Raw genomic sequence first — 23,664 nt, forward strand, 5'->3', positions numbered from 1 at the left:
TGGGTGATGGCGGGAACTCTTCTCGCACTTGGCTTGTAACCACTCTCTGTCCAAGCAAACCGGTTTTTTCGTTCACTGAAAGAATTAATAAAAAGAATAAATGGTTAAATGGTTAGATGGTCAGAGAGAGTCGGATATGGTTTTAACAGGAACTTCTTCAAAAGAGTGGCAGAAATGAAAACTACCTTACGTTAAACTACTCAAGAAATCATAAGTCAATATCACTCAGCCGCGTAGTTCGTAAAATTAGGGGTATAGATCATCAGGTGCTATTTTAAACAACAAAGTTTAATTCTGAAAATGAATAACATCTAAGACATGTATCCTATGACCAGTCCAGTTCCACGTGCACTTAGATTTAAAAACATTGGGAAATCTTGCGTACGAAAGCCGTGATGTTTGGCGAGTGCAAGGTTGGATAAAGCCGCACAGCCCTGTTCATGGCCTTGCGAAATGTAAAATCAGGAGGAAGATAGCGAGAAAGGGAAAAGGCAGTGGCCATATGATTAAGTGCTTATTGACCAATCGGGCCGAACCTACGAATATGATAAAGTTTCATAGCGTTCCGTCATCATAACATTTTCAGCCAAATATTTTCGCGTCCGACCCTCCCTAGATAAGCACTCAGTATGCTACAGAGGAAACTTGTCTCAAAGACATTACTTTTTACCATGATTATGTACGATCGCACCAAGAGAGGCATTCTTGGTTTGGTTTGGAGGTTTGGAGAGCACGAAAGACGCGTAAGAGTCGCTCGAGGCGTAGCCGAGAGCAACTCTAGCTTCTTGAGTGCTCTCCAAACTTCCCAAGTGCTTCATATCTCGATGAACGCACAGCTGACGTATGAACCAATCGTTTTATAACATTTTCAACCCAATGGAAATTTTTTTTCTCGAGGGACTCGTTTGCTGACGTCATGAGCGTGCAAAATGGGAATATGAAGCACGCTCGCGCAATTGAATTTGATTAGACAAATTTACTAGCTATGTTATAAAGAAAGTTATAAACTCACGTGCCACGGGAGGCCTCGTTACACTGCTGGACATTCCTGATTTTCGATTCCTAAGTTTAATTGAGAAGAGGGAGAGATAGAGAGACAAGTGTTAACCATATGATTTTAGAAAAATTGTTCTCTTAACCCTTTTAGCCGTGAGAGTCACTGGGTACTAATTTCTCCCCATAGTGTCACCCTTGATTCAAATGTTAAGGTCATAATTAAAAGGAAAATTATCACCAATTTAAAAAGCGACTGATTGTCAAATAAATTGTTCATGTCAGTGTCAAGGAAAATGTCAAAATAACAGAGGGTGGAATATGAATATTGTTGTTGGGGTGTAGAGGATTAATTAAGACGGAGTATCAAAGGTCAAGGGTTAATGAGGAACCTCACCAGCTAAAGGACATGTACAGGCCACCAATCACTCCCACGATAAGCACAGGAATACCAATCCACATCAAAGCCATTGTCCTCTCTCTCTTCTGCTCCTTTTGTGAGACCTGAAATTGTTAGAAAAGGAAAGTATTGTCTCTCTTGGCACAGCCTCGACTTCAGATGTCTTAAGAGCAAGAGAACTCAATTATGTACAATCACTGCCACATACACTGTCCAGAATTATAATTACGCAAGGATTATACAAACGCGACGACAAAAAGTAAACTCACCTCGTCCGATGAGAGATCCATTAAAACGGCAAAGTTTGACAGATGACTACATTGACAAATTGAGTGGGTGTGGTTATTGTATGCTAGCCAGCAGCCCCGTGATGACCACGCCCCGCCTCTATGGGGACTGGTGAAATAAATATGAGAGATTCTTACTTAGATTCAAAAGAAACTAATTTGTCGCGTTAAAATTGAGGAAAACATAAATAAACGTGTCTCATTATCAGTGGAAAGACATTCTCCGATGGCATAGTGTTTTCATGCGCTGGACTCACGATCGAGAAAACTGGGCTCGAACCTGGACCACGTTTCCGTTTCCTTAGCCTCAGTGCCTCTTTATATTCAGGGTTATAAATGGGCACCCAAAATTCGTCCGTGATGGACTAGAATCCCAGCCACTTTCAAAGACAAACAGGAAAAACTCCTCTTCGCCTCCTGCCAATCTAACTTAGATGAGCCCCGCCTCAGTGGCACGGGCTTCTCAATGTGCATGACAAAGGCTTTTAACGATTAAAGAAACATAGGTGCCAACGAAATGAATGTTTGTCACAAACATACCTCAGTGCGTAATCCCAAAATACACATTTAGGATTTCCACGCTTTCGCTGTCAAAAAAAACGAGAAAAGAAATGGTTTGTAGATTTCACTTCTTGAGTTCATACACTTCTACAGGTTTAAAAATAAAAGGATGGCATTTCAATTTCCAAACTTTTTTAGACCTTCAGCTATTATAAGTGACCAAGAAGGAATTTTTCCTTATAATATAAACACAATGCCAAGCAGACATGCAATGAGAAAGAGGAAAAATATGAATAAGGGGATTACTAGTTGATCCAATAACAAATTCTCCAAACTAACATCATACGAGTTGTGTGGCAGACAGTAACGAGAATTACTTAAGATATCTTGGGGGTTAAAAGGGATAAAATTGTATGAACCTGCCCATCTCACCTTGATGTGACTAAGTACTATAGTAACGGGTGGGGTAATCTTCCCTTGGGGGTGGGGGTGCAGTACCGTTGACATCACTTTGGAATTTGGACCAAGACCAGTACTGTGGGAAGACATAAGTAACTTGTTAGCTCGAAACTAACATTGCTCGTGAGTTGTGTTGAAAGTCATGAAGTTCATATTGATCAATTTAATATAAAGTCTTACCTGACGTTGGAATCGGGAAGCAAGTAAGGCAAACTTTTAAAACTGATTGTTGCAACACTCACATCTTTTGTAGCTAAACATGAACGTAAATATTTTTTATTTAGTTGTAACCTTTTTCACCCTGACATCAATATGTATATTCTCCATAATGTTTTCTATACGTTTCCTGAGGTGCTGACAAGGAGAATTTTTTTAACAATCAAGAGCTTCTTTTGTTGGTGAAAAGTTCCTTTATTTTTCTGACCTTAATGTTTGATTCAGGGGTGATATGGTGAGGATAAATTAGATGCCAGTCCCTCTCGGGGGTTAAAGAGTTAAATTTTAAGATGAATCACACACGCATTTTGATTGGTTCTCACTTGTACTCTATAGGGTGACAGACGCATCGATGACGTCATTAGTAACATTTGGCTTTTTTATCATCGCAAACAAATGGATTCCATGTTACAAAGTACAGTGATAACAACAGTGACAGACACGGACGGCTGCACCTCGTGTGTCACATGTTTGCTCTTAACAAATTTTGACGTCATCTGTGATCTATTACCTAACAGATGCATGGCAACATGGAAACTATTTATTAATGGTACCATAGAAAATAGGCTTAAAGGGAACTGATGTATTCCATTCCTTAAACCTGGACTTACTTTGGGCAAACACAGAGGACGGAAGGGCAATGACGTCATGTCTCGCATCCCAGCGATTGACTCTTGGATTAGCAAAGTCTGGGAAAGTCAGACCATCATCCCCTGCAGACTTTCTGTCCATCTTAATAACTATTAAAAAATGAAACAAGTCATTAACTGAAAATGGTAGAAAAGTAAAGAGGTAGAAGTCAGATTTCTAACAGGAGATAAACAAACGGACAGGTGTACTGTAAGTAAGGACGACGAACTGCTTTATCAAGTTGGCATCCATACACAGATGTCATTCGCGTGCGCTGTACGGTATATTATAGAAAATGTTGGTTATCATGGATTTGTAGATAAATGAACGTTTAATCTTTCTTTCATGATTTAGAGTCAGGCTCTCAATTTTTTTTATTTGTCCTATTCATATCTAAGGTATGTGGGCAAAACTAGAAGTAGAGGATTATGGGTAAAGTGAAAGTTCGCTTTTACCGCATTCGTACCCGTTATTCTTGAACTTCTGAAATTTAATAGTCGGTGCTTTGTAAATGTAATTGATTGGCTACGGAAAAGAATTTCTAAAGATGACTTGGTCAGCGTTAGCTCTTCGTCAAACTTCTTTATAAAATCAAATTATATAGATTTACAGCCAGACTGATAGACAGACAGGAATAATCCTCAGCCGGGAAATCTTTGAGTGGTGGATATACCATTCCTGTTAACGGTCCATCACGCGGAGGGATTGTGGTTCTTTGCTTCGTGATAAACCGAGAAAAAGGGAAATTCTGAGAAGTGATCTGGGCCTCTTTAAGTTAACCTGACTCACCGATATTGTTAGTGATGGTAGGTTCCGCCATATCTTCTCGGGAAAGTCGTCGTGCCGCTTGAAGTGCAAACATTTCCATGGCTCGCAGAACATCCGCTGACCCCGGTTTATTCTATAACAATGCAAATATCAGTTCATGATTCACTAGGTAGGCAAATATCTAAAAAATTGCCAAAAATTTTGGCTAAAAGAATACAAAAATACCCGCACATGATAAGAGACAACTAGGTACTTGAAGTTAATTCTCCCCCCCCCCCCCCCCGAAGATAAATAATGACTCGTCCATGACACATTCGTTTATTACCTTTTGGATATTGAACCATTCCTGCTGATTTGTCATATCCAGGAGATTGCTGCTGGCTCTTACAAAATTCTGATCAGAAACGTTGATAAATTATTGTCAATTATGATTAAAAAAACAGCTTTTAATTGCATTTCTTAATCTGTGAAATGTAAATAAGAATATTAAATAAAGGAAGCAATGGATAACTCTAAAAAGATTTGTATCTTTCAGTCTTTTTTCTTTTTCTCTTGTTTTGTATTTCTGCGGTTTAAAAAAAACCAATGTTAAGTTCAGACTCTTCCTCAGTCTTTCCTCCAAAGAACTTGGCGAAAACGCAATTTATCAAAGAGTAGTTAAAAAAAGATATTCTTGGCATATTTCGCACTCCCTAACGTGATATAATTGACATAACTTCTCCCCATAGTTTTAACAACCAGGCATTGAATGGGTTTGCTTTATTTCACCGCTATTTATCAAGCTCAATTTCTACATCTCGTATCATATCACTTTCTCAACCACATCAGGTACAAAATTTAAACCAATCACCACTTATTCTCTCGCGTCTTCCCGCGCCTCAGGCACTTGTTTGTTTCGTGGAATTCTCATTGGCTGCTTATGATATATTCCATTGTTTTAATCGGCCATTGGGATCAATTAAGTTTTGATTTAATGACTCGCTATCGAAATGTGTTTCACACTATGCGAACAAAATAAACGCAAACAAAGTTGGCGAATAATGTATATACCTCTACATCCTCTTTGGTCATCTCTAAGAATTCAGTTTGTCCGTTATGCTGTACTATAGCGGCCATAATATCTGTAGCTCGGTTTAGGTCTCCTCCGAATATCAAAGAATTGTCGATGTTCTGGGTTGTCAGCTGTGACAGTTCCCGTATGAGTGGGCTGGGGTCAGCTCCAGCGGCAAGCTTTCTAGACTGCAAAAATTTCGAAAGGTTTAAATGCGGAGTGGTTGGAATAATCAGTTTTAAACACTAGGTTTATTGAAAACTTAACGTCGAAATGAACACACCAGATTTAAAGCTGAGTTATCAGTTGGTGTTAGTAGGGAAAGCCTCTAAAGAAACTGTGGTGCTGCGTCGGTGGGAGAATATAATAGGGTAATTTAGTGTTATCAACTGAGTTGATAACACCAATTGGCCATCGTAAAGAGTTTAAAGGCAAGACTCTTTACGGTGGCCAATTTACGTTATCAACTCGGTTGATAACATTAAATTACCCTATCATTTGGTTTTATCAACTGAATTGATGGTGTAAATTGGCCATGGTGGAGAATTCATGTTATTAACTCAGTTGATTTAACCTACTGAATTATCTTGTAACACTCCCACCGACGCATGCGCAGCACCACAGTTTTCTTTTATAAACCAGCCCCTTTATAAAAGCTCAGTAGTCCGTTTCGATATGAGGTAAAAAGAACTGTTTTAAATATGGCATAAGCGGCTTCTCCATATCCTCGGTGTAAAGGAAGGGCTAGAAGACATACCCAGACCTTAAACTCCGTATTTCACCGCACTTATCATTATACCAACACGTCCTCTGCAGGTCCACCTATAAAATCGAACTTCTTTATTTTGCCTTGAGAATTCAAAAGTGTTGGGAATGGATTCACTGTGGTCAGAGTATCCCAACATGCGCCTCAGAATATTGTTTTACCTTGTCATAGAGATCTTGATAGCCATTGGACACACAATCACTGAAGTCAGGCGGCATCCATCTTGAATCAGCTTCGCAACGCCGTCTTACGAAACCTAACAGGTTTAAAAAAGATCAACGAAACGATCATTACACGAAATGCAGATATCTGTAGTTTGAAATAATATTTCGATGTTTCTATGTTCGTGCCAATCATTTAATAGCGTAACCTAGTAAGGGTAAAGTCCTCTAACTTACAACAAAAATGGTAAGACAGATCATGTGCATCAGTTTTTCTATTCAGAAATACCTTTTGCACCGCGTGGGCATGGATGGGCAGAGAAACGCCCAGCAATCGTTTTCTTCCACAATATTCCAAGAGCCTTTTCCATATCACAGACTTCACGAATTCCTAAAATAAAGACAGAGGAAAACGTCCTTTTTATGTGATTACTTAAGTTGTGACGATGATATTGTGACCGAATGAGAACAAAAAGCTTTCAGTGAGCATCGAGAAGCGAAATGGTGCAGAAGCATTCAACAAGCGTCTTGTCTTACAACATAACAATTCCACTCGTTTCCAGTTACACAAGCAACAATACATTAAAATAATTTCTAGTAATTGTGGTTTGAAATAGACGACACGTTACTGCAACAATAGCAAATGCGGAAGTAGTGATTAAAATAGATCTGAAAAATAATAAGGCTTCAACAGAATTCAATACCTTGACGGTGAAAGGTCTGAGGTTCGATAAGTAAATTTTTTTCTTTGTCCCACGTTCGTGAAAAGACAAAAAACCTTTTCTTGAGTAACAATCATTTAGAGGTCTGCTGCGTAATAAAATTACCTGAAGGAGAGACTTTGTCGTCCCATTCATCGTTCCCATCTTGATCTTGATCGTCTTAAACAGAAATGATTTAGTGCTTAGGATCTGTGGTCGTATGCGACCTTTACTTTAACTCTGTAAAAACTTTGCATCCCCAAAAAGTATTTCATAAAAAGATTTCGATTACAATTGGTTACCTTTTTCTTCGTCACTTAAATGCCTTTTCACAAAACACATCCGAGGACTGAATATATCATCCAGGGACTCGGTGGTCTTGCACGAATCTTTATCAAAGCAGTTTACGAGAAAGCAAGTCTCTGCAGACTTAAAAGCCAAGTCGCATGTCTTCGTCTGACAGCACCTCTTGATACACATCTCGAAGTCGCCCACGTCGCCAATGTTGGTAAAGTTTCCCGCCTTTTTCCCTCGCAGTAAAGTGACGTCGTCTGTTGTTTTACCCGCCATGCAAATAGGAGCCCGGTGTTTCCGATGTTTCTTTCCTGTTTCTGTTTGAAAAAATATCGGGTTAGCTAAATATAGAAGAGAGTAAATTTTGAGCTCGAACGTTTTAAGATCCCAGCAGTACATAGAAAGTGCGCCCCATATGAGCCTAATTATGACGCGGCTCTCCACAGAGATCTCTGTAGCTCAGTGGTAGAGCGTCAAAGCGCGGAATTCGGAGGTATGAAGTTCGAATTGCCAGGGGGAGTCTAAATCTTTCTTTGTCCACGAACGTGAAAAAACTAGAAAAACATATCAATTTAAACCAGGTAAGTTCTGAACTCAAACAATCCACTCTCTACACGAACTTTCTTGGGTTTCCAAAATAAAAAAAATACTTATACTTCCTATATAGCTTTTTTCCTAACAAGAAAACAATCAATGCTATTCTCAGAACTGTCTCCTGACACAAAATTACTTTAGTTTCATTATTCCACCATTGGTGGCCCTGTTACAGGCATATAACTCGTATAAACTGAAACAAAAAAATCAACCGTAGGGGCTAGTGAGACCTAGTTTGCTTTCTTCATTCTAATCTCATCTCCCACCTATGTGTAACAGGTTCATGAATCAAAAGGTGTGTGGAGGATCCTGACTCAGGTGGCATAACAGAGTCATAACATCTACCTGAAGAATCATCGGATTGAGAGACGTCTCCAAAGTTTGGTGCTGCTGGAGTGTATTCAGTGGTTGTCTGAGTGGTTGGCTTGGCAGTCGTTGTGGAGCTCTTTAGTGTGGGCGCTGTAGGCTTGTTGGTTCGATTTCCAGCTGCCTGTTGTGGATTGGTATGATCTCCTGTCGTTTTATTTGTGACTTGGTTGGAAGGAGGTTTGGGTGGGGTATTGGTTGTTTGCGGCGTTAGACTGGCATGCTGCGAGGTGTTTCCTGTAATAATGGGGGACGGGTATAGCTTTAGGGACCAGAACTTAGAATTTTAGAGTATCTAGAAAGTATCAAATATTTAAGGTATAAAGCTTTCTTTGGTCAGGAAGTACTCTACCACAGAAAGATAATCATTATACTTCGTCCAATAGGAACATAAATGGGAAAGAACGGAAAGGAATTGATGGTATATTGACACAAGCAGTCTTCCACATTGGGGCTCTGGATTTAAGTAGATGAAAAATAATACAATGCTCTACCTTGAGAACTTGTATTTTTTTCAGCTTGTCGATCCTCGCTCCTATTCGCAGGCCGTAAGATCTCTGACTTTTTCTTTCCGTTTTTTTCTTCGTTGAAAAATCCATTCAGGCGGTTTCTATCTTTCAATTGATCCGTGGTGGTCAAGTTTGTCTTGGGAACTCCATCTTTGTTGGTAGTCGCATTGTGCAATATGTCTTGTTTGACAGTGGGAGCAACTTTGCCTGGTCGAACGCCGGAAGTTGATGGAGGAGTGTTCAACTTATCCATAATTTTTTTGATCTGGTTGATATTCGTTGGGCCTGAAACTTGCGATGAAGAACCAGCTGGGTATTTCAGGCGATTTGTAGGGTGAAACTTAGTCTGATTAAAAACTTTATTAGAGTTTTGTTGAGCAGGAGGAATATATTGTGATTGAACTCCTGTTGATTGTTGTCCACCACCCTGCTTGGTTGCATTGATATTTTTCCACGGCTGCAACCCAGGTGCAGATGGGTTTCTCTGTGGTCCGTAACCACCCTGTTTTAAGTGAAGAGGGGGCCCATTTTTACTCCAGTCATTGTATTGTTTTTGGTTTTGATCCTCGCCCCCTGCGTGTCCTTGACTAGGATATTGATCTGAGGACCAGTTATTTTTCCCAAAGCTGTTTTGCGTCTGATCGGGTGGCTTCCACTGTGGATTTGTTGGTCGCCAACGGTTTGATGGATCTTCAGGATAAGGGGTAGGTATCGGTGGCATGCCATTGTTGTTGTAAAATTTATTCCACTGGAAGTCTACAGGTTTGTTATCTTGAGATGCTGGCCAAGACGATTTTCTATTCCAGTGCTCGTTATGCGGGTACCATCTAGAAGGTTTCGGTCTCCATCTATCATAGTCACCGTAGTGCTCTCTACGCCATTCAGAATATGAACTAAATTTAGACCTTGGCTTATAGTATCCATATGGAGCTCTAGAATTGTGATAGTTGTAATCATAATAGTAGGGGTTTTGATTTCCATTACCCCAAAATTCATAGCTTTGCCTATGCTTACGATGTTTGTGCTTATAATGATTACGTCCCTGGTATTCCTGATTACCTTCACCACCATAATATTGATCGTCATCATCATTATCAGCATTGTAAACGCGCATCGATGCCGAAGAATCAAACGGGCCCCCAGTACCCTCAAAATCGGGTTGGTCTTTCTCATAGAAGTGATGGTGGTTCTTCCGGTGCCACTTCTTCCAGTGCCTCGGCTTGTGTTTGGAACCATGATCATAGTGCACCTCATGGTCTCTGTTATCCTCGTACGGTTTCTCATCTTCATCCATCAGCTGGTGGTTGTGCGCTTGTTCTCGTCTGTATGGAACATCTCCATTTTCATACTTATTCCCTTCAAAATCTTCTTTATTTTTCCACGCAACCCTATCGTCTTCAGGAAAGTGATGAAACTTTTCGTGATGATGCTTTTTGTGTCTGTCTTCTCCAGATTCATCATTTGGTCTGCGTTCCTCAATTCTATCACGAGAGGGAATCTCTTCTACTTCCTCACGCTCTTTTTGATAATCAGGGATATGTTCATCGATATTTTCCAGGTTTCTTGCATTATCGTCCTTGTTATTCCTTAAAGGATCCCGTTCATATGCTTCCTTTTGCTCGTTATGTTCCCTATACTCTTCTGTCGTCTTGTCATTTTTCCATTCCGGGCGTTTATGATGATAATGGTACTGTTTATGACTCCTTTGAAATTGTCTTTCATGGTTATCATTATTAGTTTCTTCATTTTCACCTTCTGCTTCATGATATTCCCTCCATTCCTTCTTCCTCTCTCTGTGATAAATCTTGGATTTTCTGAAATTTCGTCTATCATGTTTCAAGTTATTCTCCGCCTCAACGCCAAAATGATCACTATTATCATCGTCACTTGCCTTAGATTCAAAATGAGATTCATGGTGCTTGTGTCTAGATTCCCAATGCTTATGGTAAAAATGAGGTTTGTGATATTCCTTACGATTTCTATTTTTATGATACTCTTCCTCGTTGCTAGCATGTTCTTGTTCATGGTAGTTGTGCTTATTCCAGTGTCCGTCTGCATCATGACTTTCCTCTGTTTGATTAGCTTCGTCTTCGTCCTCGTCTTCGGAATCGTCCCCTAAAACTACTCGATTATTTTTCTTTCTTTCGCTACCGTCGCTATGGTCATGTGCATTATCTTTGTCTTCCTCATTAACTTTGTCGTTGTCTTCTACCTCATCACTGTCATCCTCTTTTTCTTCTTGCTTGTTTTCAGAAGGTTCATCGGAATCATCGCCATTATCTTCATCGTGAGATGCCCTATGCCGACCATTTTTAACCACTTCATAATTTACGTCTGTTTTCTCTTCTACCCCTTCCTCTTTTTTCTTGTGAGTGTTCCCTCTGTGACTTGTTTGCTTTTCATCATTTTCGTCATCGTCATCACCCTCATGATTGTCATTAGATTTTTCCTTAAAATGTTTTTGCAGTTTTCTGTTTTTAGTATCCTCGTCGCTATCGCTGTCCATTTCGTGCGCCTTAAAGGAATTTTTCCGGTTATGGTGATTTTCTTGTGTTCCAGAGCGGTCATCATCGTTTTGAATTTTATGCTTGTGATGGTGATAATGTCGCTTCTTGGCATGGTCTTTGCTATACGTTATTTTTACTCGTCCAGGAATAACTTTTCCCTTCCAATGGTTGTCATCATATTTTATTTTGGGTATATGGTCATGATCCTTATGCTTATGGTGGCGTCGATGTTTCATCTTCTGATCATCACTTGAACGATCACTTTCGTCTCGTTCAACATGGTGGTGTTTTATATGCTTCCTAGCCTCCCTGTTATCCTCACCATCTTCTTCGTTGTTTTCCTTCTTTTTATGATGCAGATGTCCCTTTTGTGCACTGTGATGGTGATTCTCGTCTTCGTAGTCTTTCTGTTCCACAGTATTGGCATTATCATGATGCCTATGGTGATGACGCGATTTGCGCTCAGCATTTCGGTGACCATCTTCTTCTCTGGAGATTCCCTCTTCATCTTCCTCGTTGGCATCTTTATCCTTTTCCTTGTGGGAATGATGATGGTGTCGATGGAGTTTGCCTTTGCTCGTTGCCTCACTTTGGTCTTTCTGTTTGTAGAACGATCCTTTAGCGTCATCATCTTCATCGTTACCATGGGAGTTGTGTTTCCTCTTTTTCTCTGTTCTATTATTATCATGGTTTTTGTTGCTTTTACTTGCATGTTTTTTATCTTTTCCCTTCGACTTCTTGGGTAAGTCCTTGTGAGGAATATCATTTGACATCATTATATCAAAATCAGCGTCTCCTAAGTCGTCCAAATCAACAGTTAAACGGTGCTTTTTGCTAAGTTTATGGTGCTTTTCACTGGATTTAACTGAAAAATCGATACCATTACTACCACCACTATCGTTCACAAAATGACCCACGAACGTAGCCTTGGCGTCAGAGGCGTTGCTGTTGCTGCGTTGCTTTGCCGATATATTTACGTGGGAAATATTTGTTTTTAAAGTATTTATGGATTGATGGGGCGAAAAGGTAATGTGGGAGACAAATGAACGGTTTTCTTTAGAAGATGAGCTCCCTACAGTAGAGGACAACATAAGGTCTTGATGAATATTGCCTTTTGAGTCCTTTATACGGATTCCTTTCTCTGAGGTCGTATTCGGTAGATGAAGTATCTGTGCCCTCCGTCCATGCATACTATTTTGCTTCTTTTGTGCGACATGAGGTTTTCGATGAAAATGCGGAACGTTGTTTTGCAGTGAGTCCTTTGGACTGGTCCCGTACTTTTTATGAACTTTCTTATGAGCCATTACTTTTATCGATGAACTGACTTTCTGTGCCGTTTTACCTTCAACATTGGAGCCGTTACGCCCGGCTATAACTTTTAGCGTTGTTTTATGCCTGACGGACACTTTCCGATGGGCATATTGCATAAGATCACCAGTGTCCTTTATTGTGTAGTTGACATTTGACAACCTACTTTTCGTTTTCGTGCGACCCACTTTTTTGTTTCCCAATGTTGTAGGCTTCTCATTGTTTTCTGTTAAGGGTTTAACTTTGTTTTGTAAGCGGTGGCCTCCCTGGAATCCCCCAAACTCTAGAGATTTCCGTTTCTTTTGGTTGATTGCTTGATAACCCTTTCCCATCGATTTTTCCAGACTGGCTTTGCCATTAAGTTTTACCTGATTTGCTTGATAATTCACAGTCAAGCCCTTCGTTGATGGTCTATGTGAAGTCGCGTTGTCTCCTGTTCGAATGACCTTGGCTTTTCCTTTGCTACGGCGGCTAACTGATTTACCCTTGCGAACTTTTCCCGTAGACATTGCTTTAGGAATAATCTGTGACGCGGTAGAGTTTGCTGCTTTTCTGTTAACCTTGTTCCTTTTGATGATTACATTATGCTTATTACCCTCATTCCGTGCTCCATGAAAGAGCAACGGCTTAGTAGCTATGTCTGCAACGTTGTCTTTTGTTTTCATGAGTCGCCCAGACGAATTTCGGTCCCTGGGCTTGGTGTGTTTCACTTTGCTATTGACTGATTTCATCTTCGAACGCTTGTGCCCATCTTGAATTCTTTCCTTCCTTACCGTCTTGTTGGTTAACAGTTCTGTCCTACCATAATTTTTCCTTTTCTTGGGATTTAACTTAGCTCTGACATTACTTGCTTTAACATTATGGCTTTCCGGTCGCAATTTACGTGATACTTTGGAACTTGATTGGTTCTTTATTTTACGAGACTGTTTTAAATCAAAGTGAACCTTCCTAGATTTCATTCTTTTATCTTTTCCTTTTTTGGTGTTCGGGTCCTTCTTTATACCAGACACTATGACACGAGGAACTTTTACAACTTTCTTCGAGGTTTGCTTACTATGCACGCTGCTCTTATCTCCATCTGATCCAAGTTCTTCCAAATCTTTAATGAGATCAATCTTTTTTCTCGCCATGTTCCCGTTTTTGTCTTCTCCCTGATACAATTTTGGCTTTGTTACTTCATGATTTATCTTATATGGCCCATCCCCTTGTTCCGTGGAACCTACTTCACTTTTTCCACCGTTTTTTCCATTTTCATCTGAATTTTCTGCATATCCACCCACTCCAATATCACTTCCACTCAGGTCGGCATCACTCAAATGATGTTCAACCGAACCATCGTCTCTCAGCACCTTAGCATTTTCCATTAAATCACTGCTATCCTTGCTCGAATCGCCACCACTACTACTCAAATATTCATGGTTCCCACTCACATCGTCTTCGCCTACTCCACTGAAATCATCATGTACACTGAATCCATGTTCTTTATCGAAATATCTCTGATCTCCACTGATATCGTCAAATCCACTTACTCCACTGAAAGCATTATGTCCGCTGAATTCACCGTCTTCTCCAGAATATCTGTGATCCCCACTGATACCATCAAATCCACTCAATGAACCTTCATCAACACGAGAGTTTTCTTCGTCCGTTCCCCCCATTAGACGTGCGGTGGACCCCTTGTGATGAGTATCGAGCCTTTTCGTACCAATTTCAAAACCTCTATTGCTTATTCGTGATACCTTTGAACTTTTACTGCTGGGTTTCATCGCAGTAGTTGTCCTTGTAATTAGCTTCAGATGTTTGACATAATGCTTTCCTTTAGGGTTTCCACCAGTTTCTATACTTTGAGTTCCTCGTCTGGTTTCAGCAGCCTTCCAAACTTTTACTGTTGGCTTTATTTTTGTAACTTTTCCACCTTTAGAGGGGCTCACCCTTTGCGTGAGTGTTGAGCTTAAGTGTTTCGTCAAACTTTTGTTGTTGGAATATATTTTGAATGCTCTGTTTTTGGAAAATGAAGGAGTCCCTGAAGGGGTCCTTCTACTTGCAACGCCTTTGAAATGAAATGGTACACCTTTTGTCTTAATATCCTTAGTAGTAGGAAATTTGGGATGCTTAGTTCTTGATTGATTTGATAGATTTTGTTCATGCCCCATAGCAGTGGGCTGTGCCTCATGTTTTGTAGGTCCCATAGTCGGTATCCTCTTTGAGAATACACTCTCCTTGGCTTTTGCGATTGTTTTTTTTGTATTTGAAAATATTTTGCCAACCTGTGACGTCTGTGGGTTGCTGTTGACTTCAGTTGGCCGAAGCCTAGGCAGTTTTGTATCTGACGACTTTATATCGCTGTCGTCGGAACCTATATCATCTGGATCTTCATCTCCATCATCCAAGCTTCTAGAAATCTCTGAGAGAAATAAATTGTTCATCAGTAAATCCAAATTTATACGCAAATGGTGAAGAATTTTACCTTTCCGTGGTACCAAGCAGTTAAAATACGGTTCAAATATTCTCTACCTTCGACGTTATTTGTCAGAAAGTCTATAGAGGGTCTGCTAAAAAAGTGGCGATGTAATTATAATGCTCAATAATATGCTGTGAAAATCGATTAAAGAACAGATTGATGCTTTTCTGAGTTCTATCTTGTATGTTTGTATAAATGGCTGGGAATTTCACCAGCTTTCCCACTACAATACAAACCCTCGAAGCAGAATTAAAGCATATAAACACAGAAAAAGTGTCTTTGCTTTATGCTTTTTGCTTTTTTTTGACGATGACATCTGGTATTTTCTTTCTGGGGCTACTTCTGTTTGCTTCATTGCTTTCTTAGTGCGATATAAATATATATTCAATATCGAAAAAGAGCTTTGCCTTTAACCGCTCTACGGTTTACAACGATATTGCACGGAACTCATATTGACTAACCTTTATTTCGATCAATAATAGCGATTTCTAAACCAAGCGTAGGTTCTCGTGTACTATTTGTGCTGTTGCTATCAGCTGGTACACCAGTAACGCCATAACACTCTTCATCTTCGATGAAAGAGAGCAAGCATTCACGTGATCTACAGCACTGCGTATTGCATTGGCCTTCATCTTCCGACTGCTGAGAAAATTTGTAAAACTCGCGAGTTGTTCTGGCAGGGAGGAGAAGGACATGAAAGCTGGGTACAAAGCGTTTTGGACACCTCGGGTTGGTGACTTGTGACGTGTGCCTGATAAAGTCTGTTGTTCCTATAAGTAAAATTCAAATATAATTTCATTGAGTCGTACTGCTAATATCCAATAATAAAATCAAAACGGGTAAGAAAATAATACGTTTGTGACACGAAAAAGTCTATGGTTTATAGGAAATAAAATTGTTGTTTGGATTCCATTTAGGAATAAAATCATACGTCAATAAATGCATGCGTGTTAAGCTTAACCAGGTAACCCTGCTATTTTATGTGATTAAACTGGTAGCTAGCAGCTGTCGACGGTTATCTTGCAGTGCTTTACTTATCGGTGGTAGAGAAAATGAAAGGAGGTTTCTTCACTGGAAGGCACTTTATGATTTTTAAGACTGTAAGAGTGCTCATATTCTTTAAGTGTTAGGAGAGCAGAGGCGGGATTTTTCACCTGTAGACGATCACGATGCACCACCTGAACCGATCTCAATTAATAATTTCACACCAATGTCGAAGCGTACTGGTGATAATAATTACTTTTTACAATTTTATGGTATCCTATCGAACAAAAGGAGAGAAATGGGGTAAACATGTTTGGGATTGGTTAGCAGTTGAATTTAAATCTCAAACTAGGGAATGCGCTGACGATGCTTAGATACCAAAGTGAATAAAGTACTTATCGGTAGACTTCAAAAAAAGCCTGGCGTATTAAGTTTATTTAGTCACTCTTTACGTCTAGCGTAGGTTCAGTCTTTTGATTTATGTGCGATTTACAAGAGAATTCAGGTCCTACCCGAGGACAAAATTTCGGTATTAGACAGGTTGCATTTTATCAAAATGTCTTTCAACTACAAGAATTTTAACGCATACATCAAAATATTTGGCACACTCGTCTGTTTTAGGATCACCTCGAATCGCTTCGTTAGTCCTGGAGATCCTTGAGACGTGTGTTTGAGAGATTTTGTATAGTGCCACCTGTCCGAGCGATAAAATCCTTTCAAAATATTTCACGCAATTTAGCATTTCAATAACACTTTCACTTGAATGAGTTGCACTCTGGCGTGTTTTTCTTCGCAAAGCAAAGCCCCCTCAAAAAGCGCTTACATAGCCGTCCGTCTGAGGTTAAAATCTGCAATCGTTTATTCTTCCTAAAGTAAGTCTTTCTATGCCAACTGATGAAATAAAAGTAACCCCATCTAACCGTCGTTTTCAACCTTGAAATTCGACCAAATATTACAAGGCTTCAAATATGAGAGGAAAAATAGAAACCTAACGCATCCAGAAAATGATCAACAAAGCCTTCGAATGTCGAAAACGTCAAGTGACTTAAATATTTAAGAGACTTGAAATGTCTTGCAAAAGCCTTGAACAACCCAATCCAAAATGTTATCTTTTAAGATTCCATTTTCCTCATCTTCACAGACGTTTTGATTCTTTTAATTCCTTGACGATGGCACTCGAAATCTGAGCCTCTTCGCCAATTTTTTTCTTTTGTTCCAAGAAATGTTTATCTGCTTGATTAATTTGATGTGCTGCAGGCCAAATGTGTACTTTTTGTCGTTTCTGACACTACTGGCAATCGTATAGACTAATCATGATAAGGCTGTGATTGCTGTAGTTGACGTACGTGGAGCAGTTGGGGAAGGACTGAATTGAATCAAACGATAACTTAAACCTTCCCAGCGTACTGGGGAAGCACTGCATGCACTCATTTTAAAGAAGTCTTTACGTTTATTGAAATGAATCAACAACCGAAAAATGTTTGATTGTGACGATGAGGAAACTTAATCAGTTTTTCTCCGTTTTTCCATCTGGAACGTCAATGAAAAAGATCAAATGACAGTTAGCGCTTCGCTTCAAGACACGAGTTGGTTTTTCTTCCACTAAATTCACCTCAAATTGGCATATGGAGTTTTGTGGAGGACGGAAAACCGTGAACCCGTTGGAAAACATTATAGCTATGACGAGAACCAACAAAAAAACGTGATTTGAAGAGGGAACACCTCTTGGATAAGATCATATACGCCTTTTCCTCTCAGAACGTTATATCACAACATAACTAATTTTGCTTCACAAACTTGGAAGGTAGAAGAGGAACAAGTTGATACATCGGACTTAAAATTATGAAGTTAACTTAGGTCACACATAAATCAACTTTCCTTCACACTTTCCTAACGACAAAGCAGAACTATAAGTTATGTTGCATGATCTGGGTATGAAGTACAAAGTCGAAGTTTTAAGCAGGACTAAGAAAATTATTATTGTACTCTCTTTTGCAAAACGATTTGATACATGATACTTATTTTTGAAAATAAGTAAATTAGGGCTTGAATATTTTGATACTGTTGAGAGAGAGAGAGAGAAAAGATATTGTCTTGTTACCGTAAACGTGGTTGCCCGGAAGAAATCACGCAAGAAAGTTTTAATCAGAAATCAAAATGATATACGAGTTTGTTGTTTTAATTTTTGTTTTCTAAAGCTGGTCAATTTTATCAAATATTTCACCTGCATTTCTTGGGTTTCGCTGCAGCTGTCTTTCATCTTCCATTAACAATTTGTCCAGTATCTTGTGGCAAAGTTTCGGCTTGTCGCATGAAACACCATAACAATGAAAACCGCGCGAAAGTATCGCCAGTTCGCACGCATCATCTCTACAACATATATCCACACAGTCCTCTAAACCCGTCACGTTTCCAAACTTGCGGAAATTAAACGAGTTCCTTTTTGCGGTCGATTGCTCTCCCGTGCACGAGTTCAACTGGAGATCGTTGGCCTCTGAGTAAAAATAAAAACAAACGATTGGAAACATGAAACAAAGTTGGATCTTAACGTAAAGAGCGAAATCACTTGATGATCACGATTGTATCGAGGTAGTTACAAACAGCGATTCTTTACCGTGGCATACGGTGCATACTGCAAGGAGCCCCAAAATTAAAACATGTGTCCGAAAGCCGTAAGCATGTTGTGTGAATTCCAACATAGAGCATTTGTGTGTTGTAACAATGATACCGGTCAGGCGCTGAAGTCATACAAGCGAAACCAGCCTTCCTTTTAACCAACACCAATACTTCGCTTCACCATTGCAATTTTCAATCCACGTTAGAAACAAAAAGCCAGTGTTATGGTCAAATTTCGCTGAAACGCGACACGATTTTCGATTCTCTCGAATTAACTCCCGCGCTCGAATCCACAGTAAAAGCATTACGTAAGTTTCGAGTTATTTTTAAATCGTGACAATTGTTTTATAAATTCAACCAATCAGGGCGGTTCATTTTTATTTGCTTCACGCCCACTGGCTTAACCCTTTTCAGGTGGAAACATTTTTATCAGATCAGCTAATGAAAGAAAATCTTCGGACTTCTTTTAGCGCAATATTCAAATGTTCACAGCATTTCATAAGAAATTTAATACCGATTCAAGTAGACTGTCGAAATATTTTGTCACCCATTGGATTTTACCAAAAAAATTTTAACCCAAACGTTTAAATGCATTTCCTCGCTTCACCGAAGACAGAAAACAAATTACTCATTTCAATGCGATAGTTACGATCTGCGTTCGATGAATGTGTTCTGGATCAGTGGTTGCCTGTTTCTCGTTCAGTGGAGCCCAAAAAAATAATATTGTTTTGAATACGCAAATAAATGGTTGTCGAACAAATATCATGATAGCTGGATAAATCTTTTGAATAGAGGATAACAAAAAATAAATTTCATATCGAACGAGCAATTTCATGGCTGTGAAGCTCGACATAATGACAGTTGGGTAATCTTTTGAATAGAAGACACACAAACTATATCGCATTTAATTACTTTACCAAGCTCTCCTTTCCCAAGCGGGATAAATAGTGAAATATGACAGGTCCTAAAGGCAAAGGAACAAATATTTAAACAAGACTTGACGGATATATTTTTTGATTACTTCCACTGGCCAGACGACTGAGAATAAACTCATTTGCGTCTGTGGTTTGAATCTCCGCGACTAACTCAGATCTTTTTGTAGTCCGATGCTCGTAACAAATAGATGACTCCTCTTCATTAAGTACATTGAGTCCAAATTTTCTTTCTCCCGAACAGGGTCTTGATTGAAAGTTTCTATCAGTCTCAAACCGCCAAGTCGATCGACCACTTCCCCCACCCACCCCTTCACAGGGCGCCTGTTGCGCAGATGAAACTGTAACTGACATTTTGATTGATGGATGAAATTAAAATGATTTTTTTCCTTGTCAACCAGTAGCCCTCATATAAAAATGTGTCTTGTCAACCGAGTCAACAATAGTAATGAGAATAAACGTCCCTGGCATTCAGAATTTCTGTGAACTTTAATTTCCATACTAATCTTAAGGCCTACGCTTAAAAAAAACCTTCAAAATTCAATTCATGAAAGGGTTGAAAAAGTCGCACCAGTTTTGTCGCTTTTAAAATTCGTAAAATCGAGGTATTTATATAATATTTTTATGATCGGAAACCACTCAAATCTCACCGGAAGTTGTCAAAGAGTACAATCTTTCCACTTCATTAATTATCGTATTCAAAGTGAAGATTCCATGGAGACAAAAGCTTCCTTCAAAGTATTCTACAATGTTCTGTAGAATATTTACCTTTCTGCGCTTTCCGATTATGCATAATTACTTTCCGCCTTCAGAGAGTCTGAAATCAAAGAAAAGACAGAAGCGGTATTTCATTTCATCGCTCGATATCAGCCCTGGTTATAGAACACCTCAGTATTTATTTAAATTGAGTGACCGTCGAAAAGAGGCTAAAGAACCGGAGCACATCTCGAAAAGGTAGAGCGGGGATATTATTAACCAGCTGGTCGCTGACTTCACCACTGTGTTTACGGTGCAATTTGCACGTGGCGCAACGTTCTCTCTTGGAACCATATCCTTGATTCAGATCTTTTTCGCTTCTATTCAGCATGTTTATGACATGTGACTCAGATGCAGCCGTATTTATATTGAACGTGTCATTAACAAGCACGTTTTGTCTTCGTCGCGAGTGTAAAAGCCTGAAGCCCGCCGTTGTGCTGCTTTTAGCCGTAAGTGATTGGTGCGCTGTTGTTATGAGATCTTTTTATCGACTTTCTCGCGATAAAGACTTGTGGTTTGTTACCTCCTGCATCTGTGAACAACCTCAAGTTCTGCTTCAAACAGGTAACTACGTCTGATATTTACCTAATCTTTACTTTCAAGTAACTGTCTGGAAGTTTCGTTTTCGTCTTAGAGATTCAAAAACGGTATACGTACAGTTATGGTTTAAAGGACAAAAGTCCTTCTTTGTTATGTCTTAACAAAACAAAGGAAAAATAAACATTCAAGATATTTGAATAACGCGGAAAAAATCTTTCCGGTTTTCAGTCGAAGTTTCGACGTACAGAAGATAAATTTTCTCATTAGCCATCGGACAAAAACCCCCTCTGACTTGAATTCCACGTCAATGGTTGTACCCCCAACAAAAAAGAAAAGGACTTACAGAGAATAGAAAAGAAATTACCAAAATTTACTCATTTGTTGGCTTTCAATACCTTGTAACGTAGTCAAGGTGACAAAGAAGGCTGTCTCTATTATGCATGGCGACTGCATTGATAATTTCTCGACGACTTAAAAAACAAGATTTTGAGCAGCAAATAAGAAAAAAACAGAAGTTGTCTGCCTTTTCGAGCAAGAGCGCGAGGAAGGGAGGGGAGGGAGGGGGGGTTCTATATTAAGACATCCTTTCATATCAGGATTTTTAACCGTTTTTGATTACGATTCAGATCATGGATATTTTCTATTCCCCAGGTATTTTCGTGCTGAACGTAGTCGTCCTTATATTAAACAATGACCTCACAGAAACGGGGCACTTCATTAAACGCAGTTCCTACGTTCATCTCCTTCTCTTCAATTCGGCTTCAATCATTCTGGCAAATGCAATAACACGCGTGATAACACAAGCTATTGGTGATGTTGAGGGAGCCCTGGAGTCGAGTTATATGTTTGGTACGTTTCTCCTTGGCGTTTATAGAACAGTATTTCTCTTCTTGGACTCGCTTTATTTTACGTACGTGATCATCGGAGACAAGAGTAACATATACATGCACAAATTAAGACTCGAGGAAAAGACAGTAATCACCATTATCTAAGATCACAGAAGCCTGTTCCAGGAGTTCAGTTAGTAAAACGAAGCGCGGTAGTGGAAAAAAGAGGGAGTTTGGAACCGGTCGCGTAATGAACGACTCGACCCAAGCCCCTCCCTCCCGTTTTGGCTCGGCCGCTACTATCGCGCCGTTTACACTCCGGTTTATTCGCGGAAGGCCGGGAACAGGCCACGCTCAAGGAAATTTGAAATACTTGAACTCAATTTGCTGTGATCTTTGAAATCTAATGGCGACCTACCCGAGGAAATAATTATGGGAAAGAGAGGTTAATTTGGCAGCCAAAAGATACGTACAGGTCTAGATCTGTGGTCACTAGGGGATGCAATGAGATTATGTTGGCTCGAGTGGCTGTTGTGCCGAACTCCCTCGGCGCGGATATTAACTAGCACGTTGAGCGTTACTGCCTCTTTCTTTATTTTTTCAATGTTCCTTCCATCCTTGTTATAAAAATTATCATTATCGTTATTAGTACTATGATTTCAATTACAATTGTCATTAGTTTTATTGTAGTTTCTTCAATTTCCGTTTTTAATTTCTTAGCATAACAAGGTGTAATGTTGGGTAACTACAATAATTAGGAAAAGGCTTGGCACGCTTTCTAAATTTTCTCTTCTCTCTCTCTCTCTCTCTCTCTCTCTCTCTCTCTCTCTCTCTCTCTCTCTCTCTCTCTCTCTCTCTCTCTCTCTCTCTCTCTCTCTCTCTCTCTCTCTCTCTCTCTCTCTCTCTCATTTATCCCCTTCCTCCCCTCTCCCGTCAATGTTTCCCGGTGTTGGTGTTAAACAAATGATCACCACCAGGTAATATTGTTGGGGTGGAAGGGCTGACTTTCAAATAACTTTTTAGATAGGAATTACAGGATTTTTTATTATATTGAATGGTGGATTGTCGAGCACTTAAAAAGGGGAGCGTGCCCATTACTTTTGCCATACATTGTAGTCTACCATTAAATTTCTGAATGGTAATCCCGCATTTGATATAAAGTCAAAGAGACTGACTAAGAACTTGTCAAATGATATCTGGACGACTTCGAAAACATTTTCTCAAAAATGTTTACCATGTAATGAAAAACATGGAATGGAGGAATGTCAAGCATATATTTTGAGGGAAAGTGAGACTACTTTTTCGTGGAAATAACCGTATCTGAAGCTTCCTCTGACTCGGTTGGATTTAAAAATAATTGGAAAGATGATGACTTTTGAACTCAGTCATAAAACGTAGCAAGATGTTCTTCGTCTTACAACGACCATAAGAATCGAGTCTCCACCTTTATGGCGGATAGCGCGCACCGAAGCTCTAAGGTGAGTTTGGCCCTGAGAAGGTTCATATGCGTTCATACGTGTCTTTCTTGAAGCCAGGAGACAGCAAAGTTGAAGGCGTCAAATGAGTGGAGAGAAAAAGAAATGTAGTAAGTTTCGAGAATCCTTTCTTTCCACATACTCGTGACGAGACGAATAATCACATATTTCTTCGTTAGCTGTCACTTGAAAACGATGGAGGAAACAAAGGGAATTCAAAGTGGGTTAGCTTTGTTAATGTGATCAATAAACAAAATGGTATATCAAACATTGTTCAGTTGCAGTTTTCATACGTTGCTTTCTGCCTTTTTCTTGCATGCTTCCACCCACCCTCTCCTACGCCCCACAGCTTAACCTATGTCTGGCTGTACGCCACACTGCGACAGATATTTGCAAAGTCGAAAACATAACAGTCTGTAACTCTAACCAAGGAACGAGGTTAAAAAAAAATAAACAACGGTCAAAGTTTGCGAGTCTGTTCTGTGTTTATTACGTAACAAAGAAAGGAAACAGAAACTAATATGTATCCAACATGATACCGAGAACTCATCAGTTTTCTTAA

At 39.6% G+C, this 23,664-nt stretch overlaps 2 protein-coding genes across 2 annotated transcripts in view; one reads left to right on the plus strand and one right to left on the minus strand.

The window, feature by feature from the left end:
* LOC113676795 (uncharacterized) overlaps positions 1–18,882 on the minus strand; it is a 23,173-nt gene extending 4,291 nt beyond the window's left edge. Inside the window, exons 1-20 of the mRNA XM_089194026.1 lie at positions 18,571–18,882; positions 18,181–18,450; positions 15,434–15,742; positions 8,682–14,915; positions 8,167–8,424; positions 7,236–7,544; positions 7,060–7,113; positions 6,522–6,623; positions 6,233–6,327; positions 5,305–5,493; positions 4,580–4,648; positions 4,276–4,387; positions 3,468–3,596; positions 2,821–2,893; positions 2,614–2,716; positions 2,221–2,267; positions 1,663–1,789; positions 1,391–1,497; positions 1,013–1,062; positions 1–75 (exon numbers count right to left, since the gene is read on the minus strand). The exon at positions 1–75 is cut by the window's left edge and continues 212 nt beyond it. Of these exons, the coding sequence (XP_089050152.1) occupies positions 1–75; positions 1,013–1,062; positions 1,391–1,497; positions 1,663–1,789; positions 2,221–2,267; positions 2,614–2,716; positions 2,821–2,893; positions 3,468–3,596; positions 4,276–4,387; positions 4,580–4,648; positions 5,305–5,493; positions 6,233–6,327; positions 6,522–6,623; positions 7,060–7,113; positions 7,236–7,544; positions 8,167–8,424; positions 8,682–14,915; positions 15,434–15,742; positions 18,181–18,450; positions 18,571–18,655 (8,797 nt within the window). The 5' untranslated portion in view covers positions 18,656–18,882. The remainder of the gene's footprint in view (positions 76–1,012; positions 1,063–1,390; positions 1,498–1,662; positions 1,790–2,220; positions 2,268–2,613; positions 2,717–2,820; positions 2,894–3,467; positions 3,597–4,275; positions 4,388–4,579; positions 4,649–5,304; positions 5,494–6,232; positions 6,328–6,521; positions 6,624–7,059; positions 7,114–7,235; positions 7,545–8,166; positions 8,425–8,681; positions 14,916–15,433; positions 15,743–18,180; positions 18,451–18,570) is intronic.
* A 1,323-nt stretch (positions 18,883–20,205) lies between these two features.
* On the plus strand, positions 20,206–23,375 carry LOC113676801 (uncharacterized). The gene is made up of 2 exons (XM_027193511.2): positions 20,206–20,824; positions 21,452–23,375. The coding sequence occupies exons 1-2, from the start codon at positions 20,590–20,592 to the stop codon at positions 21,790–21,792; spliced, it is 576 nt and encodes a 191-aa protein (XP_027049312.2). The 5' UTR covers positions 20,206–20,589; the 3' UTR covers positions 21,793–23,375.
* Positions 23,376–23,664: the final 289 nt, after the last annotated feature.

The sequence above is a fragment of the Pocillopora damicornis genome, chromosome 14, assembly GCF_964200805.1.
Source record: "Pocillopora damicornis chromosome 14, jaPocDami1.2, whole genome shotgun sequence".
NCBI lineage: Eukaryota > Metazoa > Cnidaria > Anthozoa > Scleractinia > Pocilloporidae > Pocillopora > Pocillopora damicornis.